The 26563-nt window shown below is 37.0% G+C and overlaps 1 protein-coding gene across 1 annotated transcript; it reads left to right on the top strand.

Annotated features, from left to right (window-relative positions):
- The first annotated feature begins 21708 nt into the window (after positions 1–21708).
- LOC121994751 (probable arabinosyltransferase ARAD1) lies at positions 21709–23224 on the top strand. The gene has a single exon (XM_042548681.1). It carries the CDS (start codon positions 22295–22297, stop codon positions 23222–23224), a length of 930 nt encoding a protein of 309 aa, XP_042404615.1. The 5' UTR covers positions 21709–22294.
- The last annotated feature ends 3339 nt before the right edge of the window (positions 23225–26563 follow it).

Below are 26563 nucleotides of genomic sequence, written 5' to 3'. Positions count from 1 at the left end.
CTGATAAGAAAATGGGTTGACATGGTAATCCAACAAATGACATAATGCAGACACTCCACATCCTGCATTCAACATAAGTAGAATCATCATGCTGCTACAACAATACACCTGGCACACTTGCTCATACAACATATGTATGATCGACATAATCCTCCAATTTGTACACACCATACATACTCACAACATAGGTATAATTCATCGTGATACCTCCAACAATGCATACCGAACCCGTGTGCATATATCAACATAGGTATAATCAACAATACACCTCAAACAACACTCACATGACATATATACACCTATGCCAAGAGTATAATCAACGTAATAATTCCAACAAATCATAATCGACACGAGTATACACTCAGAACAATCATATAATAAACAAAATACCTCAAATATTACACCGAACACATTTGCACATATCACAACTCAGATTAAACCGATAAGATACATCCAATAAAACACTCAAACATATGTGCACATTTCACAACATAGTTTTAATTGACAAAATACCTCCAATAAACAATCAGACATGTATGTCTAACCACTCGGGTATAATCTACTAGAAACCCACAATAATCATATGTATAAATGTGTACGACCCAAAAGAAAAAGTCAGAATTCAAGAACATCAAGAAACTCTTTTTTTTTTTATCCTCAAAAATATCATCCCACATAATATCAGATGAATAAGTTTCTACTCCCCATGAGAGCAAGTTAGCATTCAAAACATCAAATCATTATTTATCCACATAGTCCAATATCAGAGGAAGCAAATATCAATTTTATCATCCTGTTATCTAACCACAACTAACCAGATTTATTAAAATCTCATAGGCACACTCAACCGTAAACTCTCTAGCACCCGATTTATAATCTGATCACCAACTATAATCATCAAACCTGTGAATATCATACATGACACTCACTATGTCACCATCAACGACAACCCAAATAATAGATCATCAAAATAGTTATCCACTAATAGATCATCAAAACAAATATCTAGTAATAGATCATCCGACAACCACATAACATTTACTCTCATAAATCATTAGAAATCAACACATCACAATATCTGATTTCACAATATCCCTCAACCTCAAACCATTCTCAACAATGATCAAACATGATAACTCCCTAATGACCAATTTTCATCTTATCGGGTACCCTAATATCCAAAAGATATGAGTATAAAAAAACTCTACTGGCTAAATCAACAGGAATATGTAGGTATCATCCATTACCCAGCTAACAATAGCAGAGGCTGGTATGTGTCTCCATCTCCTACTAGTAGTAATAGAAGCTAAAACTACTGAATTTATGATATGAAAAATCTCCAGAGACTATAATCCTTGATCCCTATTAAGGTCGACCATGCTCAATGGCTAACCCATCACATGTAATATGTGTTACCACAACCAGACAGGTACTAAATAAAGAATGCTAATACATGTCTTAAACTATAAAATTAAACATCATACCTATATGTCGTCTGGAGATGTTCCATCGCTGTCCAGTCCCCAACTTCTGACCCCAAAATTCTGAACATGAAAATCGTCGGAAACCTATATAAATCTGAAACAAAAATTCGAAACATATACATAATGGAAAATCAGTGCAATCCAAAATAACTACCCAGTTTGACTCGCAAACCTGGGCTACCCCAAATATCCAGAACTCCAAAAGTAGGTTACATAACCCGCTCTGATACTAAATAAATTGGTATCAGATAAATCTCAAAAATCCAACACACGGAAATTAAACACGTATCGCCAAACTTTGGCGCTCTGATACCATATCAATTGGTATCAGGTTATCCCAAATATCCAAAATACGAAAACAAAGATCGTAAAACTGTTCTCTGATACCACTAAATTGTCACGCCCCGGAGGAGTCCCTGTCCGAAGAAATTTCGACAACATCTCCCCTGTACGGCGGACAATTTGAAACTTTTCTACATCCTCATATACCTCAGCCACATGTGATTAGAATAAAAACAATAATAAAATACAACCACACAAACATCCACACAGTTTATATATAAGGAAATAAAACAGTAATACCACGACTCGAAACCAACCCTACTCCACTACACCCATAAAACACAAATCCGACAAACTCACCTCTTCTGCCGTCCAGGCAGGCATGTAGTAAAACATATCGAATAAAAATCCATCGACATCACAAAAATCCATATAATGTCTATACCATCAACCAGAACAAGTTTAGCATAATCTAAGTAAAAAAACCAAAAGACCAACAATATCTTTGAGATCTGCAGGGACTAGCAATTGGAACTCTCCTGACTGCATCAACTTGAAAAATAACAACAATGGAGGCGGGGTGAGTCCAACACTCAGCAGGTACAACTGATATGCAAAGTAGGGAAATAACATCTAGCACTAATCATGCGTACAGTCTCCTGATATAAAAGGATAAAATGCAACTGAAGTAAATAGGAGAAAAACTGTACTAACCAGGACCTGGGTATAAGGACAAACAGTCCGAGTGGCATAGAAATCCTGTATGCATGTCAAACATAGGCATTCAAACAATATGCAGCATATAAATGCAGCAAACACAAACACAAGCAATAAATCCATCAATGCATATGATGCCAATGATGCGTCCTGGTCACCCCTGACACCAGTCAATCATCTCACACACAATAGTGAGGTCGAGTGGGTAGAGCTGTGACAACCGTGCACTCTGTCGTCACTGCTCCTGATGAGTGGCTGAGTGGACGTGATGCTGTCGGAGTACACCTATCCTCCTACCCCAAATCATAAATGGGGGAGCGCAATGCAATCAACTCTCGATACACGATGACGGGGAGGAATCCCTGCCGGCTAACACGTTGCATCATGCTACCCATGAGCGGACCAATGGAGCCAAACAAAGTCCCTGCTGCAACACACACTGCTTGAATCGACCACTAACCCATGAGTGGTGGTGTGTGCAGATCCATGTAACTGGTGATGTGCTCAACAATAATGGAGCGGACTATCACACAACATGCAATCATCCAAATGGTGCATGGCACTAACCACAAAATATCCTAAACTAATCCATATATATATAAAAGTGCACCATAGGTCAACGAATCAAATCAAAGGTACACAGAAGGTATAAAACCTTGGTCCTGAACATGGTGAAGCATGGTATATCACTACCCCTCTAAGCATGTATAAGCAAGTAAGGAATACATGAGATGCAAAACAAGCAATCAATCAATCATGTAACAGGTATCGGGTAGTGATTAACCAAAATAAATAAGAGAACATAATTATTGCTACTTGTTAAATTCACTACTATGCATATCAAAGACATAAAGTCAAAAGTATCCGCCTCCAATCGAAAAGTCCAATCTGGTCCAAATACGACGTCGAGATACTCATCTCGCATCAAAGTCCTGTGTCAAACAAATAAATCTTTTTATTTAGCTACACTCCTATAAATAGCTAAACAAAAATCTCCTACACTAGGTTAGGGCAAAACCCTAATCAAAAATCACATAAACCTAACCTAGAATCCAACTCATACCAAATACAAAACATAACCTAAATTAACATTCCTTGCTGACCTATCAACCAATCATCTACAAGATGATCAATTCTTTATCTCTTACCTCAATTCATAATTGTAGTTGCTGCTGGATCTAAGGTAAACAACCACTGGATTAAATTGCTGGACCAGGAAAACCCCACAGCAAGTCACACTTCACCTCCCGATCAAAATTACAACCTTGATTGTTAATCCACAACATAAAACTTCACCTCACGGCTGGGATCACTGCTAGAATCAAACTGATCAAGAAAAAGATCAAGCAGTGGAGATCACGGATCATACACAACCCAACTCACCTTATTTGCTCGGATTTAGGGCACAATGCAATAACAGGGAGTCGACAGCACTCGGGTAGAGAAGTTGTCGACTTGATCGGCACTGCTCGGGGCTGTGGCCGGCGGCGATTTCGGGACTAGGGTACAGTGAGGTCCTTCGGTGATGGTCGACTCTAGCAGCACAGAGGGCAGAAAGGAGAGCATCGGCGGTGGCAAATAGCCGTCACCGAGGCACGGGTCTCGGACAGCACTAGCAAAGATCGCCGCAAGGCGCTCACCGGCGTCGGCAAGGTAGGCTAGGGCATGAGCACAGAGTAGGGAACCGGCGATGGAGTGAGCGTCACCGGCGCTTGGGGAAAAGGAGGTGCGACACTCGGCGGGAGGCTAGGGCAGAGGATCGGGAGAAAAAAGGAATAAAAGGAGAACCGCTCATGCGGCGCTGGTTAGGGCACGGGGAAGGAGTCGGGCGCGTGGGGGTTTCCGGCGAGGAAGAGAGGAAATAAAGAAAAAAGAAAAAGGAAAAGGAAATATAAAAATAGACATTTACTCGCTTAAATGGGTAGCCTAAACAGGCTTTTCCCGGGCCCCATTTTTATCCCCGTTAACACATCCGTACGAGCTCCGAAAAATTCCCGAAAAATTTTCAAAAATTCCGAAAAATTCCCTTATTAATATTCGCCTATTTCTGGTATTTTACAGAGATATAATAGACTGCCAACTAGAGTACGATATAAAGATGGATCTGGCAAGGTAACACCATCAGTAGAATGTAAGTACCCCGTGTCAGTTTTGATATGATCAACCAAGTTAAGTTAGGCTCTACGTTATTTGATGCCTTATGTCTGAGTCTGTAGAGACTTAGGAATGCAAGAAGTCTAGTAGAAGATGTGGCGGATGAGAAGGATGGCATGAAAATCGAGTCGAAAGGCTCAGTGCGTTGGAGGGACGAGAATCTATGGAAGACTACGTCGGCTGACTGAGAAGGACATGCATCACGCTTCTGAGGGACGAGAAGCCGGAGCAAAAGTCTGCTCAAGGAGAATGACTGAGTTGGGTTCGAGTGACGTCAACTCTAGAAGGCCGGAGTATCACCCAAGCAACCGAAGCAGAATACCAAACAAAAAGTCAACTATGAAATTGACCCTTGTTCGGGAGTCGAGAGCTGGTCTAGGCGCCCGGACTAGTTTGGTGTCGTAGAGGCACCCATGCTATGGACATCGATGGGTCCATGTTAGTAGCGGTCCGGGTGCTCGGAGTGGGTCCGAGCGCCCGAGAGAGGATAAATTCTTATCACTTCACCATTCTGTAGTCGTTGTGTGGAGATAGAATTTGCCGCATTGGGGGCAGCCGGACCGCATCACGTCAATAAACGGTCACTTCAACCTATGAGCCTATAAAAGGAGCCCTAGTGCTCTTCATTTCAACAATACTTTTTGTATTCAAGTTATTTCACTCTGTTCTTCAAAGTCTGAGCTGTCAATGTCCTGTACAAGACTTCTCCACCTCTGACTTGTGTCGAATAAGGTGTCAATTTGTTGAGCTTCATTTGCTTTGGATTAGCAACCTCCCCAATTGCAAACTAAGTAAATTGTTTGTGTCTCGTACTTATTTTATGCATTTCAGTTTAGTTTATTAAAGTGTTTTTCTAATCTAAAGTTGAAAGTTTTATAAAGGATATATTTGTATTTTCAGGGCAATCACCCCCCTCTCGCCGACCGCACAGGACCTACAAGTGGTATCAGAGCAAGGACACATCAGAAGGATTAACCGCCGACCATAGCACACAAGAAATGGCTATACCAAGCATCTACCCGCCCAAGTTCTAGGGGGAGTTCGCAACTTGGAAAAAGAAGATGAAGGTATTCTTCAAAACAAATTTTGATTTACTTTTAATTATGAAATATGGTTTTGTAGCATCTAAAGATCAGTAAAGAGCTGACAAAGAAGAATATCAATGGATGAAGAAGGAGCAAGTCGACTTCATGGCAAACAGCAAGGCAAAATTCCATCTATTGAGTGTTTTACCACCATAAGAAGTCAACCAGATCGGAACCTATGAGTCGACCAAAGAGCTTTGGGAGAAATTACTGGAATTGCACGAAGGGACCTCAGAGATGAAACTTACAAGATGAGACCTACTCCAGAACCAAATCATCAACCTTCAGATGGAAGAAGGTGAAACAGTCGCACATCTACACTCGAGGATCACCGGATCACCAGACTCATGAATATCAAATAAAAGGTAACAAACTGAGATTCATTAAGGTATGCATTAAATTCATTTTCTAAAACACTCGAGTGGACATCGATAGTTGACTCATTCTACATCTCTAAGGACCTCTAGGTTAGTACCTTAGAAAATTTATTTTCTACTTTTGAACTTCACAAATCAAGATGTGCAGGCCTAAAGAATAAAGAAGAAAAGATAGCCCTAAACGTAGCACTGAAAGCTAACCAAAAAGATGAACTAGATTCAGACACATCGCTTGATGAAGACGAGGCTGCATTTATGGTAAGAAAATTTAGTAAATTCCTTAAAACTAACAAATTTAACAAGTTATAGGCTAAGAAACATTCACAAAGCAAACAAAAGGTGAGATGTTATAACTGCCAAGAAGAAGGGCATGTAAACGACCACTGCCCAAAACTGAAAGACAAGGAAAAGAACAAAAGACCGACCCGGATGAAGCACAAAAATTTAAAGGTGACGTGGAACAAAATGTGGTCATTAGAATCAAAAATTGAAGCCTACTCCAAACTTGCACTGATGGCAAGTTACCAAGAAGACGATGAAGCAAGCTTTGACCTACCCAGACTTGCATTGATGTCGTAGGCTTCAATTTCTGATTCTAATGACGACATTTTGTTCCACGTCACCTTTAAATTTTTGTGCTTCATCCGGGTCGGTCTTTTGTTCTTTTCCTCGTCCTTCAATTTTGGGCAATGTTCGTTTACATGCCCTTCTTTTTGGTAGTTATAACATCTCACCTTTTGTTTGCTTTGTGAATGTTTCTTAGCCTATAACTTGTTAAATTTGTTAGTTTTAAAGAATTTACCAAATTTTCTTGCCATAAATGCAGCCTCATCTTCATCAAGCGATGTGTCTGAATCTGGTTCATCTTTTTGGTTAGCTTTCAGTGCTACGTTTAGGGCTATCTTTTCTTCTTTATTCTTTAGGCCTGCACATCTTGATTTGTGAAGTTCAAAAGTAGAAAATAAATTTTAGTATTTCTAAGGTACTAACCTAGAGGTCCTTAGAGATGTAGAATGAGTCAACTATCGATGTCCACTCGAGTGTTTTAGAAAATGAATTTAATGCATACCTTAATAAATCTCAGTTTGTTACCTTTTATTTGAGATTCATGAGTCTGGTGATCCGGTGATTCTCGAGTGTAGATGTGCAACTGTTTTACCTTCTTCCATCCAAAGGTTGCTGATTTGGTTCTGGAGTAGGTCTCATCTTGTAAGTTTCATCTTCGAGGTCCCTTCGTGCAATTCCAGGAATTTCTCCCAAAGCTCTTTAGCTGACTTATAGGTTTCGATCCGGTTGACTTCTTATGGTTGTAAAATGCTCAGTAGATGGAATTTTTCCTTGCTGTTTACTATGAAGTCGACTTGCTCTTTCTTCATCCATTGATATTCTTCTTTGTCAGCTCTTTGCTAATCTTTAGGTGCTACAAAACTATATTTCATAATTAAAAGTAAATCAAAATTTGTTTTGAAGAATACCTTCATCTTCTTTTTCCAAGTCACGAACTCCCCCTAGAACTTGGGTGGGTAGATGCTTGGTATGAACATTTCTTGTGTGCTATGGTCGGCAGTTAATCCTTCTTTGCTCTGATACCACTTGTAGGTCTCGTGCGGTCAACAAGTGGGGGATGAATTCCCTGAAAATACAAATATATCCTTTATAAAACTTTCAACTTTAGATTAGAAAAACACTTTAATAAACTAAACTGAAATGCATAAAATAAGTACGAGACACAAACGATTTACTTGGTTTACAATCGGGAAGGTTGCTAATCCAAGGCAAATGAAGCTTAACTAATCGACACCTTCTTCGACACAAGTCAGAGGTGGAGAAGTCTTGTACAGGACATTGACAGCTTAGACTTTGAAGAACAGAGTGAAATAACTTGACTATAAAAAGTTTTGTTGAAATGAAGAGCACTAGGGCTCCTTTTATAGGCTTACTGGTCGAAGTGACTATTTATTAACGTGACACGATTCGGTCGCCCCCAACGCGACAAATTTTATCTCCACACAACGGCGAAGTGATAAGAATGTATCCTCTCTCGGGTGCTCGGACCCGCTCCGGGCACTCGGACCACTACTAACGTGGACCCATCGATGATCCATAGCATGGGTGCCTCTTCGGCACCAAACTAGTCTTGGCGCCTAGACCAGCTCTGGGCTCCCGGACAAGGGTCAATTTTAGAGTTGACTTTTTGTTTAATCTTCCGCTTTAGTTGCTTGGGTGATACTCTGGCCTTCTAGAGTTGAGGTCACTCAAACCTAACTCCGGCATTCTCCTCAAGCAAGCTTTTGCTCCGGCTTCTCATCCCTCGGAAGCGCAGTGCACGTCCTTCTCGGTCCATTGGCATAGTCTTCCATAGCTTCTTGTCTCTCCGATGCACCGAGGTTGTCGACTTGATTTTCATACCATCCTTCTCGTTCGTCACATCTTCTACTCGACTTCTTGCATTCCTAAGTTTCTACAGACTCAAACGTAAGGCATCAAATAACACAGAGCCTAACTTGACTTGGTTGATCATATCAAAACCAACACGGGGTACTTACATTCTACTGATAGTGTTCCCTTGCCAGATCCATCTTTATATCGTACTCTAGTTGGCAGTCTAGTATATCTCACCATCATTGGACCTGACTTTGCTTATGCTGTATATATTGTCAGCCAGTTTGTTACTTCTTCCACTTCAGTACATTGGGAAGTTGTGTGCTTCGTATCCTTAGATATCATTGAGGTACCTAGTTTCATAGTCTTCTTTATCCTTCTACTTCTACCTCAGAGTTGTGCACTATTCAGATACAGATCGGGGTGGTGATTCTACATATCGTAAGTCTACCACAAGATTTTATATTTTCTTGGGAGATTTCCTTATCTCTTGGAAGTGTAAAAAGTGATGTTGTCTCTCGTTATTCTACCGACGTAGAATATCATGCTATGACCTCTACTATTGCAGAAATTGTTTGGTTACATTGGCTACTTATTGATATGAGTGTTTTTCTCTTGAACCCTATCCCTATTCATTGTGACAACTTAATTGCCATTCAAATTACTCGCAATTCTGTCTTTCATGAGTATACTAAGTATATCGAGATTGATTGTCATTTCACTCATCATCACTATCAGAATGGTACAATCACTTGGCCATTTATCTCATCTTCCATGTAAATTACAGACTTGCTCACTAAGGCGCATTCTACTACACGGTTTCAATTTCTTGTTAACAAACTCTCAATGCTTTCTATTAGTACATTGTGAGTTTAGGAGGAGATGTTGGGTATATGATAAAATATTATATAAGGGTAGATTAGTCTTTTGTTATTACTTTATTGTCTATGTATGTTTCCTTTCCTTTGTAAACCTAAGACTTTACAATATAATTTGCTAGCCTCCTTTTGTGGCTACCTCTTTCTCTCCATCAGTTTGTATTGCCTTTGACACTCAATTTGCATTCTTTGCTTTGTTCACAATCTAATTGTAGGTAGTTACAAGGGTGGATCCATATTTATGACTATTTTGATTGTAGCTCGGGGGTACAATAGGGATGAGAAGGAGATTTATATATGGGAGGAAGAAAAAAAATATCGAAAAGAGAAAGCTAGCCTGATGTGACAGTGTCAGAAAGAGAAAGCTAGCCCTGAGTGATGGTATCGACCCAATGCTTATGGCCCACAACCTAGGTAAAACTTCCAAGCTGGCTCTGCCATTGGCAGTCGCTCAACCACTTTGTTATAATTTTGTAGCCAAGGGATCACGAAAAATTGATTACAGATCGTGACTATATGGTTGATCCGTCACTTGACCATGATTCGAGAGCATCTCGATCACTTGGCTGTGATTTTGAAACTAACTCAAGTATCTGATTGTGATTTCACGGCTACTACCTCAGCCACCTATTCAAATAACTATTATTTAGAGAGATAAAAAAATGGAGGAGCATTTTGAGAAAAAATAATGTATGATTTTTATAATTTGAAAAGTAAAGTGCATTATTTAGATATTTGAAAATTTTAGGAGGTGGTTGGTATACATCCGGTAATAGGAATGGTAATAAGTTTTGCCTAAGGGGTTAACGGCAATGGGAATAAATGTTGGATTGAAGGTGCTTGGTATAGATATTGGAATTGGTATTCTTCCCATTAATATTGCTTGGTTTGCCTTAAATTATGAAATGAGAATCAGTCAAAATTTCCATTCTACCTTTATAAGTAAAATACAAAAATAATCACACAGATTCATGGAAAGAAACTTCTTATAAAAAAAAAACATAATATGGTGAGTATTTAATTAGTGCAAAAAGCACCAGATGATCTAACAAGTGTGACTGAGTATCCAGAAAAGTCCTAGTTGAGGCTATGCAGGTAGAAAGTCTTAACTGTGGTTAGGCAACGAAGTCCTACTCCGGGGGGTTGGGCAAAGTCTTGGCGGTCAAGGACTTTGGGCAAAATTCTAGAATCGAGGACTCTGGGTAAAATCCTGGGGGTTGCGGAGATTAGCTGGAAGACTAGAGGGTCATGGATCGGGCGTTCAACATGAAGTTCTGAAGTCTCGAACGCTGAGCAAAAGTTCAAACGGTCTGGAGGACCTGTTTGGAAAAAGATAATTTCTCTTGAGAGGAGAAGGTGAGAACACGTTTCCCGTTGAGGGAACAGTAAGCGTTAGTTCAACCTAGGATATCCGGGAAATTCGAAAGTCAGAACTGAAAAATCCAGAGACAGTCAAATAGTTTATTAATCATATTTTATTATACTAACTCTACTTTGCAGGGTATTTATATATATTGGACTAATATGTTTTGCAGGAGCCGAAACACAAAAGTTGCTCTCGGATGAATAGTGCTCAAGGCGCCTCCCATGGTGCTGGAGGCACCAAGAGCACCTTGGCCGAAGGCTCGCGCAACGAGGCGCCTTCCATGTGCCTAAAGGCACCTTGGAGATTGGATGGAAGACACCTTCCGTGAGCTTGATGGTACCTTCGGATGGAGGAACTTCACAGAATGTGGAGATTATCGAGTCCATGGATTTAGGGATAGAAATATGAGCTAGAGGTGCCCCGAATGGTGCTGAAGGCACCTTTAGCAGTCCATAAATGGATGGTTCAAGCAAAGGGATGAGCACAACTTGAATTCGCGTCTACACTCTTGCGCGCTGCTTCGAAGACGATCTGATGAAGCCGTAACGTTGCTCCAACAACCAGAAGCTCGTAATTTCAACACCGTCGTTGTCGGTATATTGTAATTAAATTACTGCACTTGTAATTTTGCTATTTGTAAAGATTTTCTAAGATTATAGTGATTACCCAACAAAAACGATCAACGATCGTGGGCCTTAGAGTAGGAGTCGTCATAGGCTCCGGATCAAGTAAAACTTGGATTCGTTAGCATTGTTTTATCTCGTTCCTTTCTTTATTCCACTGTGTATTTACTCTAATTGATTTTAAATGAAAAAGAAAGCCATGAGTACTATTCACCCCTCTAGCACAAACGATCCTACAATCAATATCAGAGCAGGGTTGCTTCGAATCAATGAAACCAACATTCAAGCAATTTTTTCATGGTTTAGTTTTTAAATTTTTCGGAGTTGATTGGAATCAGTATAATTGCCCCTTCCGATCATTCTTTCTCGCAATAAATTTTTTCTTGAAGTTAGTGAAATACTACTCAAGTTCTTTAGTTTTTTTAATTTTTATACCGTACTACTAATCCAAGACTAAGTCTTGGGAGAAGTTTCTGTATTTCATTATATGCAAGTTTACTTTTCAAATGGCTTACCAAGAAGGTTATAGCACTGCACGCCCATCACTCTTCTCTGATAAAGATTTTGGCTACTGGAAGAGCCGAATGGAGTATCATCTCAAAACATAAGTCGAGATGTGGATCATCACCCAAACTAGCTTCACACTTCCACTTGACGTCATTGGAAAACTAGTATCCTATGAAAATTGGGACCAAAGCATAATGAAGAAGATCAAAGCCGATGCAAAAGCAACCTAGACCCTTCAATGTTGCTTAACCAAAGAGGAGTTGAACCCGGTCGGCCCCTTAAATAGTGTCAAGAAATTATGGAAAAAGCTAATCGAGCTGCATGAGGACACCTCCGACACTAAGGTAAGCAAACGAGACCTAATATTGAATAAATTATATAATACTAAAATATAGTATGGTGAGTCGGCAAGTCAACTCCACACCCGGATCTAAGACCTTCTTAATGGGCTCCACGCGATCGTACAAAAAGTAGAAAATCGCGATGCCATTAGGTATGCCCTTACCACTTTTCCGAGGAATACCTTATGGGCATTGATGGTAGATGCTTACAAGGTATTTAAGGACCTTTCTTTAATTAGACTAGATGAGCTATTTTCAGAATTTGAAATTCATGAATAGACTAATGAACGTCCTGTTGAGAAAGGTATTATGTTAATTGTAGGTGCAAGCAAGACAAAGGAGTCTAGGAACAAGCGCTGAACCAAACCCGAGTCTGAAGATGAATCAGACTCAGAAGATGACGATGAAATCACCGTCGAGCTCGTCAACCTAGTACGGAAATTGTACAAAAAAAAACTAGGGCTTCACAAAATGCGAGATCAAGAAGGTAATCCAGTCAAAGATGACACAACCAAGTCCAACCACAAAGGCCAAGTCAAGAAGGTAATCCTGCTAAGGCTGCAACAAGAAGGGACATATTAAGGCAAATTGTGCCAACCTGAAGGAAGTAATAAGGCAACAAAAGAAGAAGGCTCTCAAGGCAACATGAGATGAATCTTCATCAGAAGACTCCAACGAAGATCTCGAATAGACGAGCTTCCTTGCACTTCCGGCCCAAGAACAAGTCATCGAATCTTAGTCCGAGACAGAATCAGAACCTGAGTCCAAGTGAATCCACGGATCCGTATCCGATTCAAAAGGCTCCCAATCCTCTGTAAGTATCTCTTTAATTAAATCTCATAATTTAATTTCATACTTGCCTAGAAAATCAACTAAGTTCAACCTCCGAGTCAAGTCACTCCAAGAGGAGGTCAAAGCCCTCAAGGAAGTGACTAACCAAGCACTTTGACCGAATCTATTCAAGCTGGAACTTCAACTCAAGTCCAACAACTTGAGAAAGAAAATTCTAACTTGAAAAGTCAAGTTAAGGAACTTAGGGACTCGTTGGAATGGTTCACTTTGAGTTCCAAGAACCTTGACCTAATTCTTGGAAAATAAAAGACCGATCCAGACTTGGGTATAAGGCCAAACATAAATTTAAATCTTACCTGTCTCTTGTTAATCGAACAAATAGAAAAATAGTCCAAGCATGAGTCCCCAAGTCTAACTTGGTTAATCGAGTTGGACTTGATCAATATTGGATCCCCAAGGATTAAATTCATTACCTTGATAGATCTTATCGAGGTTATGATTTGGGGAAGCCAATAGAAATACCGTCTTTATTATTAAATAAATTTATTTGATATTTGATTTACCACTTTTCTTATACATGCTTAGATTAGGATAAATAAGGACTTAGGCTTGATCGACACTTATTTAGTTAGGCTAAGGATTCTTAGAAAGAAAATTAAATATTTAATTTCTTTAAAAGACTTTGTCTAGAAGTGGTTGTTGTTTCAATATTTAAGAAGGCATAATGTCTCGCTATAGCCTAGAAGTCAATTATTAAAATAAATATTTAATTAGCTAACTGTTAAACTTTAATCTAACTCAAATATAAATCAATCATTAGATTTTAATTTAAATTGAAGATAAAAATTAACCATCGGACAAAACTCATAAGATTCTCTAATTAATAATATAGAAAAGGGTGAGATGAATTTAGATTAAAATAAAGATTAGTCTAATTAAAATCTTACTTAGATCTAATTAAAATCTTACTTAAATCTAACTTAAATCTAATTAAAATCTAACTTAAATCTTACATATATCTAATTAAAATCTAACTTAAATCAAATTAAAATCTTACTTAAATTAAGTTAAAATGTAACTTAAAACTAACTTAAAAAAAGTAAAATCAAACTTAAAAATAACTTTAAATAAAATTAACCTTAAATTAAATTTAATCATACTTAAGTTAAAGTCAATCAACTATCTCACAATCACCCATAGGTGTAACAAGATTGATAACCTAAATTGGGTGAGATGAAAAATAACAGATTACATTTAATCTATCTATCTTATAATCCATTTAAATTGGATCCAAATCAAATACTTTATATATAGGAACATAATGATTTGGACCAATGGATGTTGGATAGTGGATGCTCCAGACACATGACTGGAGATCGATTAAAATTCACCAAGCTAAGACTCAAGGTGGAAAAAGGCAACTATGCTCACCCCTAGTGCCCCCGCCAACCCGTCCTAAGGCCAACACAGAGGAAATAAATCATGAGTGTCTAATAGCCTTTGGAATAGTGGCTGGCGCATGAGAGAGGTATTTACCTCGTCTATGCTGAGATTCGAACCTCATATCTCATGGTGGCAACATCTCATATGCTAGCCACTAGACCATCCCGAGGGGACCCCAAGCTAAGACTCAAGAACTTAGGGTCAGTTGCATTTGACAACGATGAAAAACTTAAGGTAATCGGAATATGTAATATTGAACTAAGTTTCGATTTCAGTATTCAAAAAGTGTTACTGGTTGATAAATTTTATTTTAATTTAGCATAAGTCAACTGGGTGACTATGGATACTTAGTAGCGTTCTCTAAATCTGAATGCTTAGATAAAAATATTGAAAATCCTAAAATTACACTTAAGGGAATTAGAAAAAATAACTTTTATACAATAGATCAAACCTTATTTGTTAAAACCTAAATAAAGATATTTTTATATCTCAAATTTATGTAGACAACATCATTTTTGGCTCAATCGATACTAAATTTTTAAAAGAATTCACTAAATTAATGGAACATGAATTTGAAATGAGCCTACTAGGAGAACTTAATTTTTTTCTTAGGATTACAGATAAAACAAATAAAAGAGAAAATTTATGCTTTTCAAATGAAATATGATAAGGAATTAATTAAAAAGTTTAGAATAGAAAATTCTAAAAATATAAATAGTCCAATGACAACTAATGTTAAAATTAACTCTGATTTAGAAGGAAAGCCAGTAGACTTAAAATATTATAGAAGTATAATAGGAAGTCTATTATACCTAACTACAAGTTAATCTGATATTTTATTTACAGTAGGTATGTGTGCTAGGTATCAATCTTGTGCAAACGAATCACACTTAGCTAATATAAAAAGAATACTTAGATACATTAAGGAAACCATAAGTGTAGGACTTTGGTACTCTAGGACTAGCACATTTGACTTAGTTAGATACTCTGACTCCGACTATACTAGGTGCAAACTAGATAGAAAAAGTACAAATAAAAGTTGTCAATTTCTTGGTCAGTGCTTAGTAAGCTGGTCCAGCAGAAAGTAATACTGTATTGCTTTATCTACTACTGAAGCAGAGTACATAGCCATGGATGAATATGCATCTCAATTATTATGGACGATGTACACTTTAAAGATTATCAATTAGAATTTAAAAATATAAAAATTTTAATTGATAATATAAGTTCTATCAATTTAACTAAAAATCCAAAACACCACTCAAGGACTAAACATATAGAGGTTAATCATCACATTGTAAGGATCATATAGCTAGGAGTGATATTGAACTTGACAATGTTGAGTCCAAATCAAACCAAGTAAATATTTTTACAAAACTCTTACATAAACTCGAGTTCAGTACACTTAGAAGACAGTTAGATATGTGCTTAGTAGAATAGATTCTGAAATTTTTAAAATCATTCTTTTTATTGTGTCGTGTTTTCAAAAGTCATGGTTATTCAAAATCAGTTTGGTTTTAAAATTTTAGGATAAAATCATTTTGTTTTCTTCAAAACTCCCAACTTTACTAGTGCTTTCAAAGATTGGACTTAGCCTAGGTCTTTCCCATAGAAAGCATGTAGCTATTGGTTTCAACCATAACATCTCACAAGCACACCAGGAATACCTTGATTATGTATGAAAAAAATATTTAGAATGGTATGAGATGCATAGGATACTGCATGGACTTTAGAATACTTATGTTTGTGCATTAACATAAGCCTGGGCTATAAATACCAATTCAAATTAATCAAGTTGAGTCATCATTTTTAGTCAAACTAACTAGATCACAAACTTAATTTGACTAACCAAGTGAACGCTACTACCTTATTATAAACAACTAGTAGCTAAATGTTAGATATTTATTTTAAAAAAAGTCAATAAATGTTTTTAAAGATTTTTAAAAATTCCTTTTACTTTGAACTTTATATGCTTGGACTCTAGGATAAGAATCATTTACTTCCCCCTCAACTTAAAAGCATTCACTTAAAGTCTTTTTAAAGCATTAATCATTAAAATTTTCTTTTCTTCTCTCTATTTCTAAAATTCTTTTTGATATATGTCAAAGGGGGAGTAATAAAAGTTAAGTTTTTAATTAATAATTTTTTTTTACTTAAATAAGTTTTATAAAAAACTTTTTAAAGCTAAGTACTTAACTAAGTTTTTATAATTTTTTTAAAGCTAAATACTTAACTTATTTTAAAGTTAAGTACTTAACTAAGGTTTTTATAAAAATCTTTTTAAAGTTAAGTGCTTAACTAAAGTTTTTATCAAAATCTTTTTAAAAGTTAAATACTTAACTAAGTTTTTATAAAATCTTTTTAAGCTAAGTACTTAACCAAGTTTTTATAAAAATCCTTTTCAAAACTAAGTACTACTAAGTTTTATAAAAACCTTTTCAAAACTAAAGATCTTAACTAAGTTTTTTTTAAAAAAAAAAAAAACTCAGTACTTAACAAAGTTTCTTCAAATATGAAAATGTAGCTAAGTTTTTTTTTAAGGAAAAATTTAAGAAAATACTATATTTTAGGAGGATTTTTTGAACTCTTTAAAAAATTCTTAGTTCTATTTCAAAACTTAAAAACTTAGTCTTTTGAAAAAGTTTTATCTACTTGGAAAAATACTTACTTAGTTTTACTTGTCATTTATCTAGTTTTAGTTGTTTTAACTTAACTTTGAATTGTGTTGTCATAATAAAAAGAGGGGAGATTGTTGGTGTAGAAATCACCAGATGATCAAATCTAAGTGTTGATCATAGAAAAATGGTTCAAAATTAAGTTGTCTCGTGATCTAACAAGTGTGACTGAGTATGCAGGAAAGTCCTAGTTGAGGTTAGGCAGGTGAAAAGTCCTAGCTATGGTTAGACAATGAAGTCCTAGTCCGAGGGACTAGGCAAAGTCTTGGAGAGTTGAGGACTTTGGATGAAATCCTAGAGTCGAGGACTCTAGGTGAAAATCCTAGGGGTCACAGACACCAGATGATAGACTGGATGGGTTATAGATTGAACATTCAACATGAAATCATGGAGTTTTCGACGTTGAGCAAAAGTCCAAAAGATCTAGAGGACCAGTCTGGCAAAAGGTAATTTCTCCTGTGAGGAGTAGGTGAGGACGTGTTCCCTGTTGACGGAACAACAAACGTTAGTTCAACCTAGGGTTTTCAGGAAATCTGAAAGTTAGAACAGGATAGTCCGGAGACTGCTAAATAATTTATTAATCATATTTTATTATGCTAACTCTATTTTATCAGGTATCTACGCATATTTAGACTAACATGTTTTGCAAGAGCTAAAACACAAAAGTTGCTCTCGGATGAACAATGCTTAAGGCGCCTCCCATGGTACTGGAGGCTCCTCGAGCACCTTGGCCAAAGGATCACGTGGAGAGGCATGGAGGTGCCTTCCATGCACATGAAGGTGTCTTGGAGACTAGATGGAAGGCGTTTTCCATGAGTTTGAAGGCACTTTCGGATGGATGAACTTCGCAGAATGTGGAAATTATCAAGTTTGTGGATTTGGGGATAGAAATCCGAGCTAGAGGCACCTCGAATGGTGTTGAAGGTGCCTTCAGCAGTCCATAAATGGATGGTTCTAACAAAGGGCTGAACACAACTTGAATTCATGTCTACTCTCTTGCGCGCTACTCAGAAGACTATCTGACGAAGCTATAATGTTGCTCCGACAAACAGAAGCTCACAATTTCAACACCATCATTGTCAGTATATTGTAATTAAATTACTGCACTTGTAATTTTGCTATTTGTAAAGATTTTTTAAAATTATAGTGATTTCCCAACAAAAGTGATTAACGATCGCGAGCCTTAGAGTAAGAGTCGTCATAGGCTCCGAACCAAGTAAAACTTGAAATTGTTAGTATTGTTTCTTCTCATTTCTTTCTTCACTCCGCTGCATATTTTACTCAGATTGATTTTAAATGAACATGAAAGTCATGAGCGTTATTCACCCCCTTTAGCGTAAACGATCCTATATATTTTTCCAATATACAAAAGACATAATAGAACACAATAATTATCTTCAAAATAAACTATCATCATATATTAAAAAATTCTGTCAATAGTTTTTTCATAATCAAAACATCTACCAAGATAATCAAAATAATGAAAGTCATTCCATATCAAATACTTCATTTTTCCAATTATTAAACATTTGGAGTAATAAATTATTCCTAAATGCAATCCACTGATTAGTTGAGGCAATTGTCCGTATGTAGTCCATCTCAGTCTCACGTTCACTGTCATCATCTTCACTTTGTTCATCTTCATTTGGAATAGACTCCTGAGGATCATAGCTCATGAAGTTATGGATCAAGTTATGAAGCAAACAACAAGCAATGATAATAGAAACTTGGGTTTGCATTGGAAAAAATGGAGAAGCTAAGATTTTCTAATGGCCCTTCAATAATCCGAAACATCTCTTAACAACATCCCTAGATTTAGAGTGCTTCATGTTAAAATATTCTTTGGTCTCGGGACAACGATCTTCTCATTCATTGAGGTGATACCTGTGCCTGCAATAAGGTGCCAGAAATCCATCTGAGTTGCAATATCTAGCATCGACCCAATAATAACCGTCTAAACCAAGGATAATAGTTAAATTAATAAACCAAGGATAATAATAAAATTAATAAATGTAAATATTCTAAGAATTTGAAACTTCATCATAATTCCAGCTTCAAAGTAAAAAGTATTTATTATTTACCTTAAGGAACTTTAACACCAGATGGTCTACTGATGGTATCACAAAGTACCCAACCATCATGTGCAGAACCTTTCCACCCAGGTAACATATGTATAAATTGCATTTGTGGGCAACACAATCCCAACACATTTGTTAAACAACCCTTTTCTAATGTTTATAATGTTAAAAAAAATGCAATTAAACTAAAGAATTATATACTGAAATAAAAAATACAATTAAAATAAAGAATGATAGGTGATGTTAATATTCTTACCTTAAATTATTTTAATCTATCTTTTTCGTAGGTCATCGCATATCAATTCAGGTTTTTTGAGCAATATATTGTGTAGTTGTAAAATTGCTCAAAGACAGATTAAAATGATAACTCACTGTTGTTGGTCCCGATGCAGCCAACAAGGATAACCCTTTCTCAATCTTTTCAATTTCATTACATAGCATAATTACATTAAAGTAGAAATAAATTGAACAACTTAAAAAGAAATAAGTAAGAAAGCCAAAATTTACTTGGTTATAACCTAGGTAGTTGCACTAGAAAAATCTCCTTCGTTAAAGGTGGAAAAACCTCTTATACTCTTTGAAAGCTCAGAAATAAACTAGGAAATGAATACATGAGTTGCTATTTATTTCTTAGCTCCAGGGGTTATTTTATAGCCTCTGAAAAACTTTATCTGAAACTCGAATGTGCCTTCATTAGGGTTCAGGGTGTCTTCAATCAGAGAAGTTTTATCGTCAAAGATAAGCCTTTACTTTGGATAATGGTTACTAGAAGGCACCTTCAACAGGATAGAATGCACATTCGACACTATTCATGGAAGACACCTTGCCTGAGACAGATCAGCTCCTTAGCTGATCTTCTGCTTGTGGGTGATGCTCCAATCAACCGAAGTTGAGCTCACCCAAACTCAACTCCGACTTTTCCTGGAGCAGGTGTCCTCCTAGCTTCTCATCCCTCGAACTATGTGCACGCTTTTCTCGTTCACCAGGTGTACTCTTCTGTAGCACCGCGTCTCTTGGATGCATCGAACTAGTCGGCTCCCTTCCCATGCCACCATTCTCGCTAGCTGCGTCTTCTGCTCGACTTCTTATATTCCTAAGCTCCTGCATACTTAGACATCAGAGTCAAACACAATAGGACATAACTTAACTTGGTTGATCACACCAAAACTATTACGGGGTACTTACAACTATCTCACGACTTCGTTTAAAAAGGAGACTCATCGTTCAATTTTTTTATGATGTACCAACACATAGACAAATAAGGTGACAATTTTATCAATGGTGGCATTTTTTGTGGCTTTTAAACCCCCAATGTCTTGTACCATATCACACAATATCCTGAATGGTGTCATATCTATTCGAAGTTCACTAATACTTATTTCATTACTCTCTTTCGTAAGGCTGAACATCCATTCCACACACGCAATCCGTTTGTCCTCCCTACTTTTTATTTGACGAATCCTACTTTGACGATATGCAAGTATTACAATTTGATAAAGTACGACAACCAAACAAATCATGAGTATTCCATACATATTAGACAAAGTACACACTAATCTATGTCTTCTATGGTTAAATCGCGGTCGTGTCATGTTTATCTACATCACATAACAACTGATGACAAATTAAGTACAATTTCAAAATCAGAAGTCATTCACTTAGGAAAAATCATAATTTCAAAAAAACCATTTGGATAAAATATTTAATTACAGATTACAGTTTCTTTCGATGGCAACAGCTTCAGTTGGGAGGAGGAAGTTTCGGTAGGGAGGAGGAAGAGAAGAGCTTTAAGCAGCTTCAATGGGGAGCAGCTTTGGTTGGGAGGAGGAAGAAGGGTGAGAAGCAGCTTCAATGACAACAACTTTGATTGGGAGGAGGAAGAAGGGGAAGGGGGAGAAGCAGGCGGGATCCTCTGGTCCACAATTTACGGACCAGAGTATGGTCCACTACTTATGATTGATGGACTATGATGGACCCCATCTATTTAAGTGATGGGGTCCATTGAAGCAGAGGAGGAAGGGGAAGAAGTAGCTTCAATGCAGCTGCTCAGACATCGAGGAGGAGAAGAAATTAGTGCAGAGAAGAAGGGAAAAAAAGTTCAAATTATCTACTATTTTAATTTTTAAAAAGTTTAAATTATTTTTTAAATAAAATTATCAGAGCCAAGTTTCGATCTTGGGACCTGTGGGTTATGGGCCCACCACGCTTCCGCTGCGCCACTCTGATTGATATTAAATTATTAAATACAATAGGATTTGCTAAGTAGATATTAATAATAAAATATTAACTTAATTAATATTAAAATAATAATAATTTACTTATAATTTATTATTTACATTTCAATTTTTTTTGGTACTAACCGAAATTATTAGACTATAATAAATTGAATTAAAGTGAAGGAGTATTTTTAAAAATAAATACATGATAAATTATTATTATTATTAAAAAAAATCCTTCAAAATTACTCCATAAAGGAACAATAATGTTTAAGAAGTCTAATGATGCTCTTCTCTCTTCCATTCCATTCAAATCTCATGGTCATTGAGAAGTGAGCGGAAGCCCGAAGACTCAGCTCCACTCCACAGAGAGAACCCTCCGACACTCCCGCGAATCCAGCGATAAAGCGCGAGTAATTCGACTTCCTCACCCTCCCCTGCGACGCAAGGTTCAAATCTTCATCTTGTCCCTTCCTCCGTCTTCTCCAGTCGCCCATTTCATGGTTGGTGCGAGAGTTTTTTTTTCTTTTAGATCGGGAGTTGTTTCGCTCTTTCTAGGTTTCTTTTGTTTCGGTTGGAACACCAAAATGGCGCCTTTTGGCTGAGAGGGTGTTGGTTTTGGTTCGAAAGTTACGGTGATGGCGTTTGGTTTGGCATGTGATTGGTTCCGGCAATTTTTTCCCCTCTCTATTGGCCGCTTTCTCTTTGATGTGTATGGATTGGAAGTGTCGACACTTGGGGATTATGCTGTGGTAGTTCTTGTTTGTCAAACGAATTCTTCATCTCGGGCTACCTGGTTCTTAGCTATGACCCCTGCACTTTGTTCTTAGGATGATAAAGTTTGTTGCAAAATTAGGCAATTTCCATTGACGTTTATTGAAGCATTGGTGTAGTATGGCTAACAAGAATACACAGCCATGTTGGCCTGGATGCCGGCTTCCTTTATTGTTCTGTCTTGGTTTTGCAATAGTCCTGGCTCTCCCCTATCTGTTTTTCTTGGATTACAATGATCCAAAAGAGAAGTTCTTTTCCATGATTGAGAACCGAAGACTCCCTTTGAAAGACCATGAAGAAGAGCCCTCGTTGTCTATGGAATCGACTTTCCGCGTTCAAAGTGGACCGGCAGATGAAGATCTCAAGCAGTGTGATCTGAGCAAGGCAATGTTGAAGGTTTTCATGTATGATATGCCTCCTGAGTTTCACTTTGGTCTTTTAGATTGGAAAGGAGATGGAAAGAGTGTGTGGCCGGATATCCAGACCGAAATTCCAGATCATCCTGGTGGCTTGAATCTTCAACACAGCATTGAGTACTGGCTGACATTGGATCTTCTATCCTCAAGATTCTCTGACCGGAGTGGCCCTTGCACAGCTGTAAGGGTTGATGATTCTCGTGAAGCTGATGTTGTGTTTGTGCCTTTCTTTTCTTCTTTGAGCTACAACCGCCATTCTAATGTTAAACCACCGGAAAAAATTAGTAGAAACAAAGCACTGCAGAAGAAATTGGTGGAGTATTTAACAGCTCAACAGGAGTGGAAAAGGTCAGGGGGGCTTGATCACATTGTAATGGCACACCATCCCAATAGCATGCTAGGTGCTAGAACGAAGTTGTGGCGTTGCACATTCATTCTTGCAGATTTTGGACGATATGTTCCCCATGTTGCTAATGTGGAGAAAGACATAATTGCTCCCTACAAGCATATGATCAGGACATTCGTCAATGACTCATCTGGTTTCGATGATCGTCCTACTTTGTTGTACTTTCAAGGAGCTATCTACAGGAAAGATGTAAGTTTTACTATTATTATTTGTATTGATGCTACTTGATGATTGTCATTTGTTTTATAGCATATCATACATATTCCTTGAACCTCTATTAAGTTTCCTTTTATATATGTTCATTCATCACTTAGTAACATATTTTTGATACATCAATTGGTTAACCAATTGCAAGCATCTTCTTGACACTTTATTTACTTAATGAATCAACGTGAAAGTGGTTAAATGCATGTACTAAACCATTTTAGTTTGAAAGTCAGAGAAGTGTTTGCAATTTAGTCTAGGTAGGCAGATAGCTCTGTTAAATTATTGGGAAAACTTCATCACAAACCACATCAAAGTCAATTCAACTTTCCCTTAAATTTAGCTCACATTGACTTTAGGATGCTTTTTGAGAGATGTATAAATTCTTTATGTTCTTATTGGTTCACATATGCACAATTTGCAACTACCACATTTATAAATCAGGAAGTCAGACAAAAAGAATGATTATACTAAGCAGTGACTTACTGAGTTCTTAATATCATGAAATTCTTATGTGCAAATTTTCCAACTCTAGATAACTGGAAAATTCAGCTGCTTTTCAGCTCACGATTGAACATTGACCTTCATGTGTTGAAATTTTGACATTATCTTGACGTTTTTCTTGAACATTTTAAGTGAAGGTCATCTTGTTCCTTAGTAGATCAAACATCATATTGATGTGATAGTGATCAACTCTGTCAATCTTCACCCTATCTGGGATTAATTATATGTAAGGAATTATGAGTGAAAGACATTCTTACTAACATCAATTCATTTTTTCCCCCAAAATGATTGATTTCTGAAATGCTACTTATAGAAGCATTCCTTGATCAATAGTCTTTTTCCCTACTTAAGTTTGACCTAATTACTATACTTGAGGGTGCCATTCATTGTGTTCTATGACTTTTTTACTCATTCATTTTGTGCATGCATGTCTTGATATATGAAAGGAGGATCATAAGCAATATTAGTTCATGACACTTAGTGCCTCTTCTTTAGTTACCCATTATGAAATATTTTAATCTAGAAAGACGTGAATAGGTACTTCTTTTACATTGCTTAGTTATTTTGATGCGTTGGGAAGGTTGAGTTCTTCTCAAGTTATAAGAGAAATACATTACTACTGAAATATTATTCAATATTCATTATGTTTGTGGTCAAAACCAATATAAACTGCAAATTCGTACATGTGTGTGCATGTGTTCTAGGGGTGCAAATGAACCAAATCAAACCAAATAGTATGAAAATATTGATATTCAAATTCGAGCATGAAAAATATATATGGTATTCGAATTTGATTTGAAGATCGATGATACAGATAATTTTGGCTCAAGCTCGATTCGAAATGAAATTCAAGCTCGAATTCAATTCGAATTGTTCGAACTTTGATTCAAGCACAATCGAATTTTGCCTCGAAATGACTCAAATTCAAGCTGGATTTGAATTATTTGAACCTTAATTTGAATACATTCACATTAAAATTGTGTACAACAAAATAAAAATAAACAATGATTCAAAACATCATCAAAGTAGAATAAAAAATTCACTAATAATTTGAAAACTGAATAAAAATTTCATAATAATTTGGAGACAAAATAAAACCTAGACAGACTAAAGACGTCGTCAGCTACGCACAATACGTCAAAGAGAAAGAAGAGAGAGAATGACACAAGAACAACGACAAGCATATCTTTCCCAACGCCGATCAAATTGCAAATTGTCGAGGGCAAAGACGCAACGTTGCCCATCATACATTTGCAAATTTGAATTTGCCTATAAATTCACATGGTAAGATATCTCTCCTATATGTAAAGTATTTTTTTTTCTTCCTCAAAAAACTACATCCTTCACTCCAAGCGCTAATGGCTTGATATGTGCTAATTTGGATTATTTTATAATATTAATCACATAACCTATACCTATTTACACATTGCCATCCGCTTCTGAACACGGTAGTAGAAGCACAAACCATACTACGGTTCCTAATTAAGATGGTAAGTTCTTCTTTCATTGTTTTAGGTTAGGGATTATAATTTTAGATCAAATATACATTGGTTTTTTATTTTATTTTAACTTTTTTGTAATGCTAGGCACCTATTCAGTCGATTTAGAACCAATACCTAATGACAATTCATCTTCAAACCTTCACCATGACAGTCCTAGTACAAATCAACAACTGATGAATGATTGTGTCTTACATGACTTGCAAAATATATGTTCCTTACGTACACGATACCACAATTTGGCTAGGAGTAATATAAACCATCTATAAGCACGATGGCAATTGCCACATCCGTCGATTTGCCCACATTGTCAAGCTCTATTGTTCAGTGGTGAAGCATCACAAGTTGTAGACATAGACGGATACAATTGAAACCAATACCTGCCCCAATTTAGCTTCAGTCATTGTTCGCTATGGAAAATGAAGAAGGGAGACATTTTAGACAATATATAAGGGCATATGATCATGTTTTTGCCTTCACGTCTATGGGCGTTCATATAGATGAAACTTTGGCACACAACAAAAAAAATATCATTTAGCGGCGGAATTAGAGACAGAAATATAGTTCCGTCTCTAATTAGAGATGGAATAAATTAGAGACGGAATTTTACTTCTGTCTCTAATTAGAGACGGAACTATATTTTCGTCTCTATTTTGGCCATTTTAAATTTGAAAAAGAGTGAATTCGTAAATATTAGTGATGGGAATAAATTATCCATCTCTAAATAGAGACGGACATTTTGATTCCGTCTCTAATTAGGGACGAAATATCGCTATTCAGACAACGAATTAAGCCCCATCAGGCGAATTAGAGACAGAACTAATTAATAGTTCCGTCTCTAACTAGTGACAGAATTAATAGTTCCGTCGCTAGATTCGCGATTTAGGGCACAAAACCCTCGCTCGTCTCCTTCTCCTCTCTTCTGCGCTCCTTGTCTTCTCATCGGCGCCACCCTGGTTTGTCTTCTCCTCTGCGTTGTCTCGTTCGTCTCCCTTCTCCTCTCCGCAGACCGCAGCAGTGCTTTCATCTCCTCTTCGCAACGGCTCGTCTCCTTCCCAGTTCCCTCTCGGTAAGTTCGCAGCAAGCTACGCCCTTGCCTCCTTCCTTCTCCTCTTTGCGACGACGCTTCCTTGTCTTCCCAATTCCTTGCCAGAAGTGTGATTGGTAATCTCTTGAATTGATTTTACTAGTTTATGTTTCAGTTTAAAGCTAGTTTCTAAAGTTAGTTTACTAGTTTACTTAGTACCTCAAGTCTCTCTCTAATCTCAATGTCATTCATGCTGCCTGAGCGCTAATTTCTCTATTTGTTTGTGTTGTATGTTGATACCATATATAGGAAAGAGCCTAGTGGAACTCAGGG

This window comes from Zingiber officinale, chromosome 6A (genome assembly GCF_018446385.1).
Source record: "Zingiber officinale cultivar Zhangliang chromosome 6A, Zo_v1.1, whole genome shotgun sequence".
NCBI lineage: Eukaryota > Viridiplantae > Streptophyta > Magnoliopsida > Zingiberales > Zingiberaceae > Zingiber > Zingiber officinale.
The sequence above is the reverse complement of the archived record's forward strand: the minus strand, read 5'-3'. Positions and strand labels throughout refer to the sequence as shown.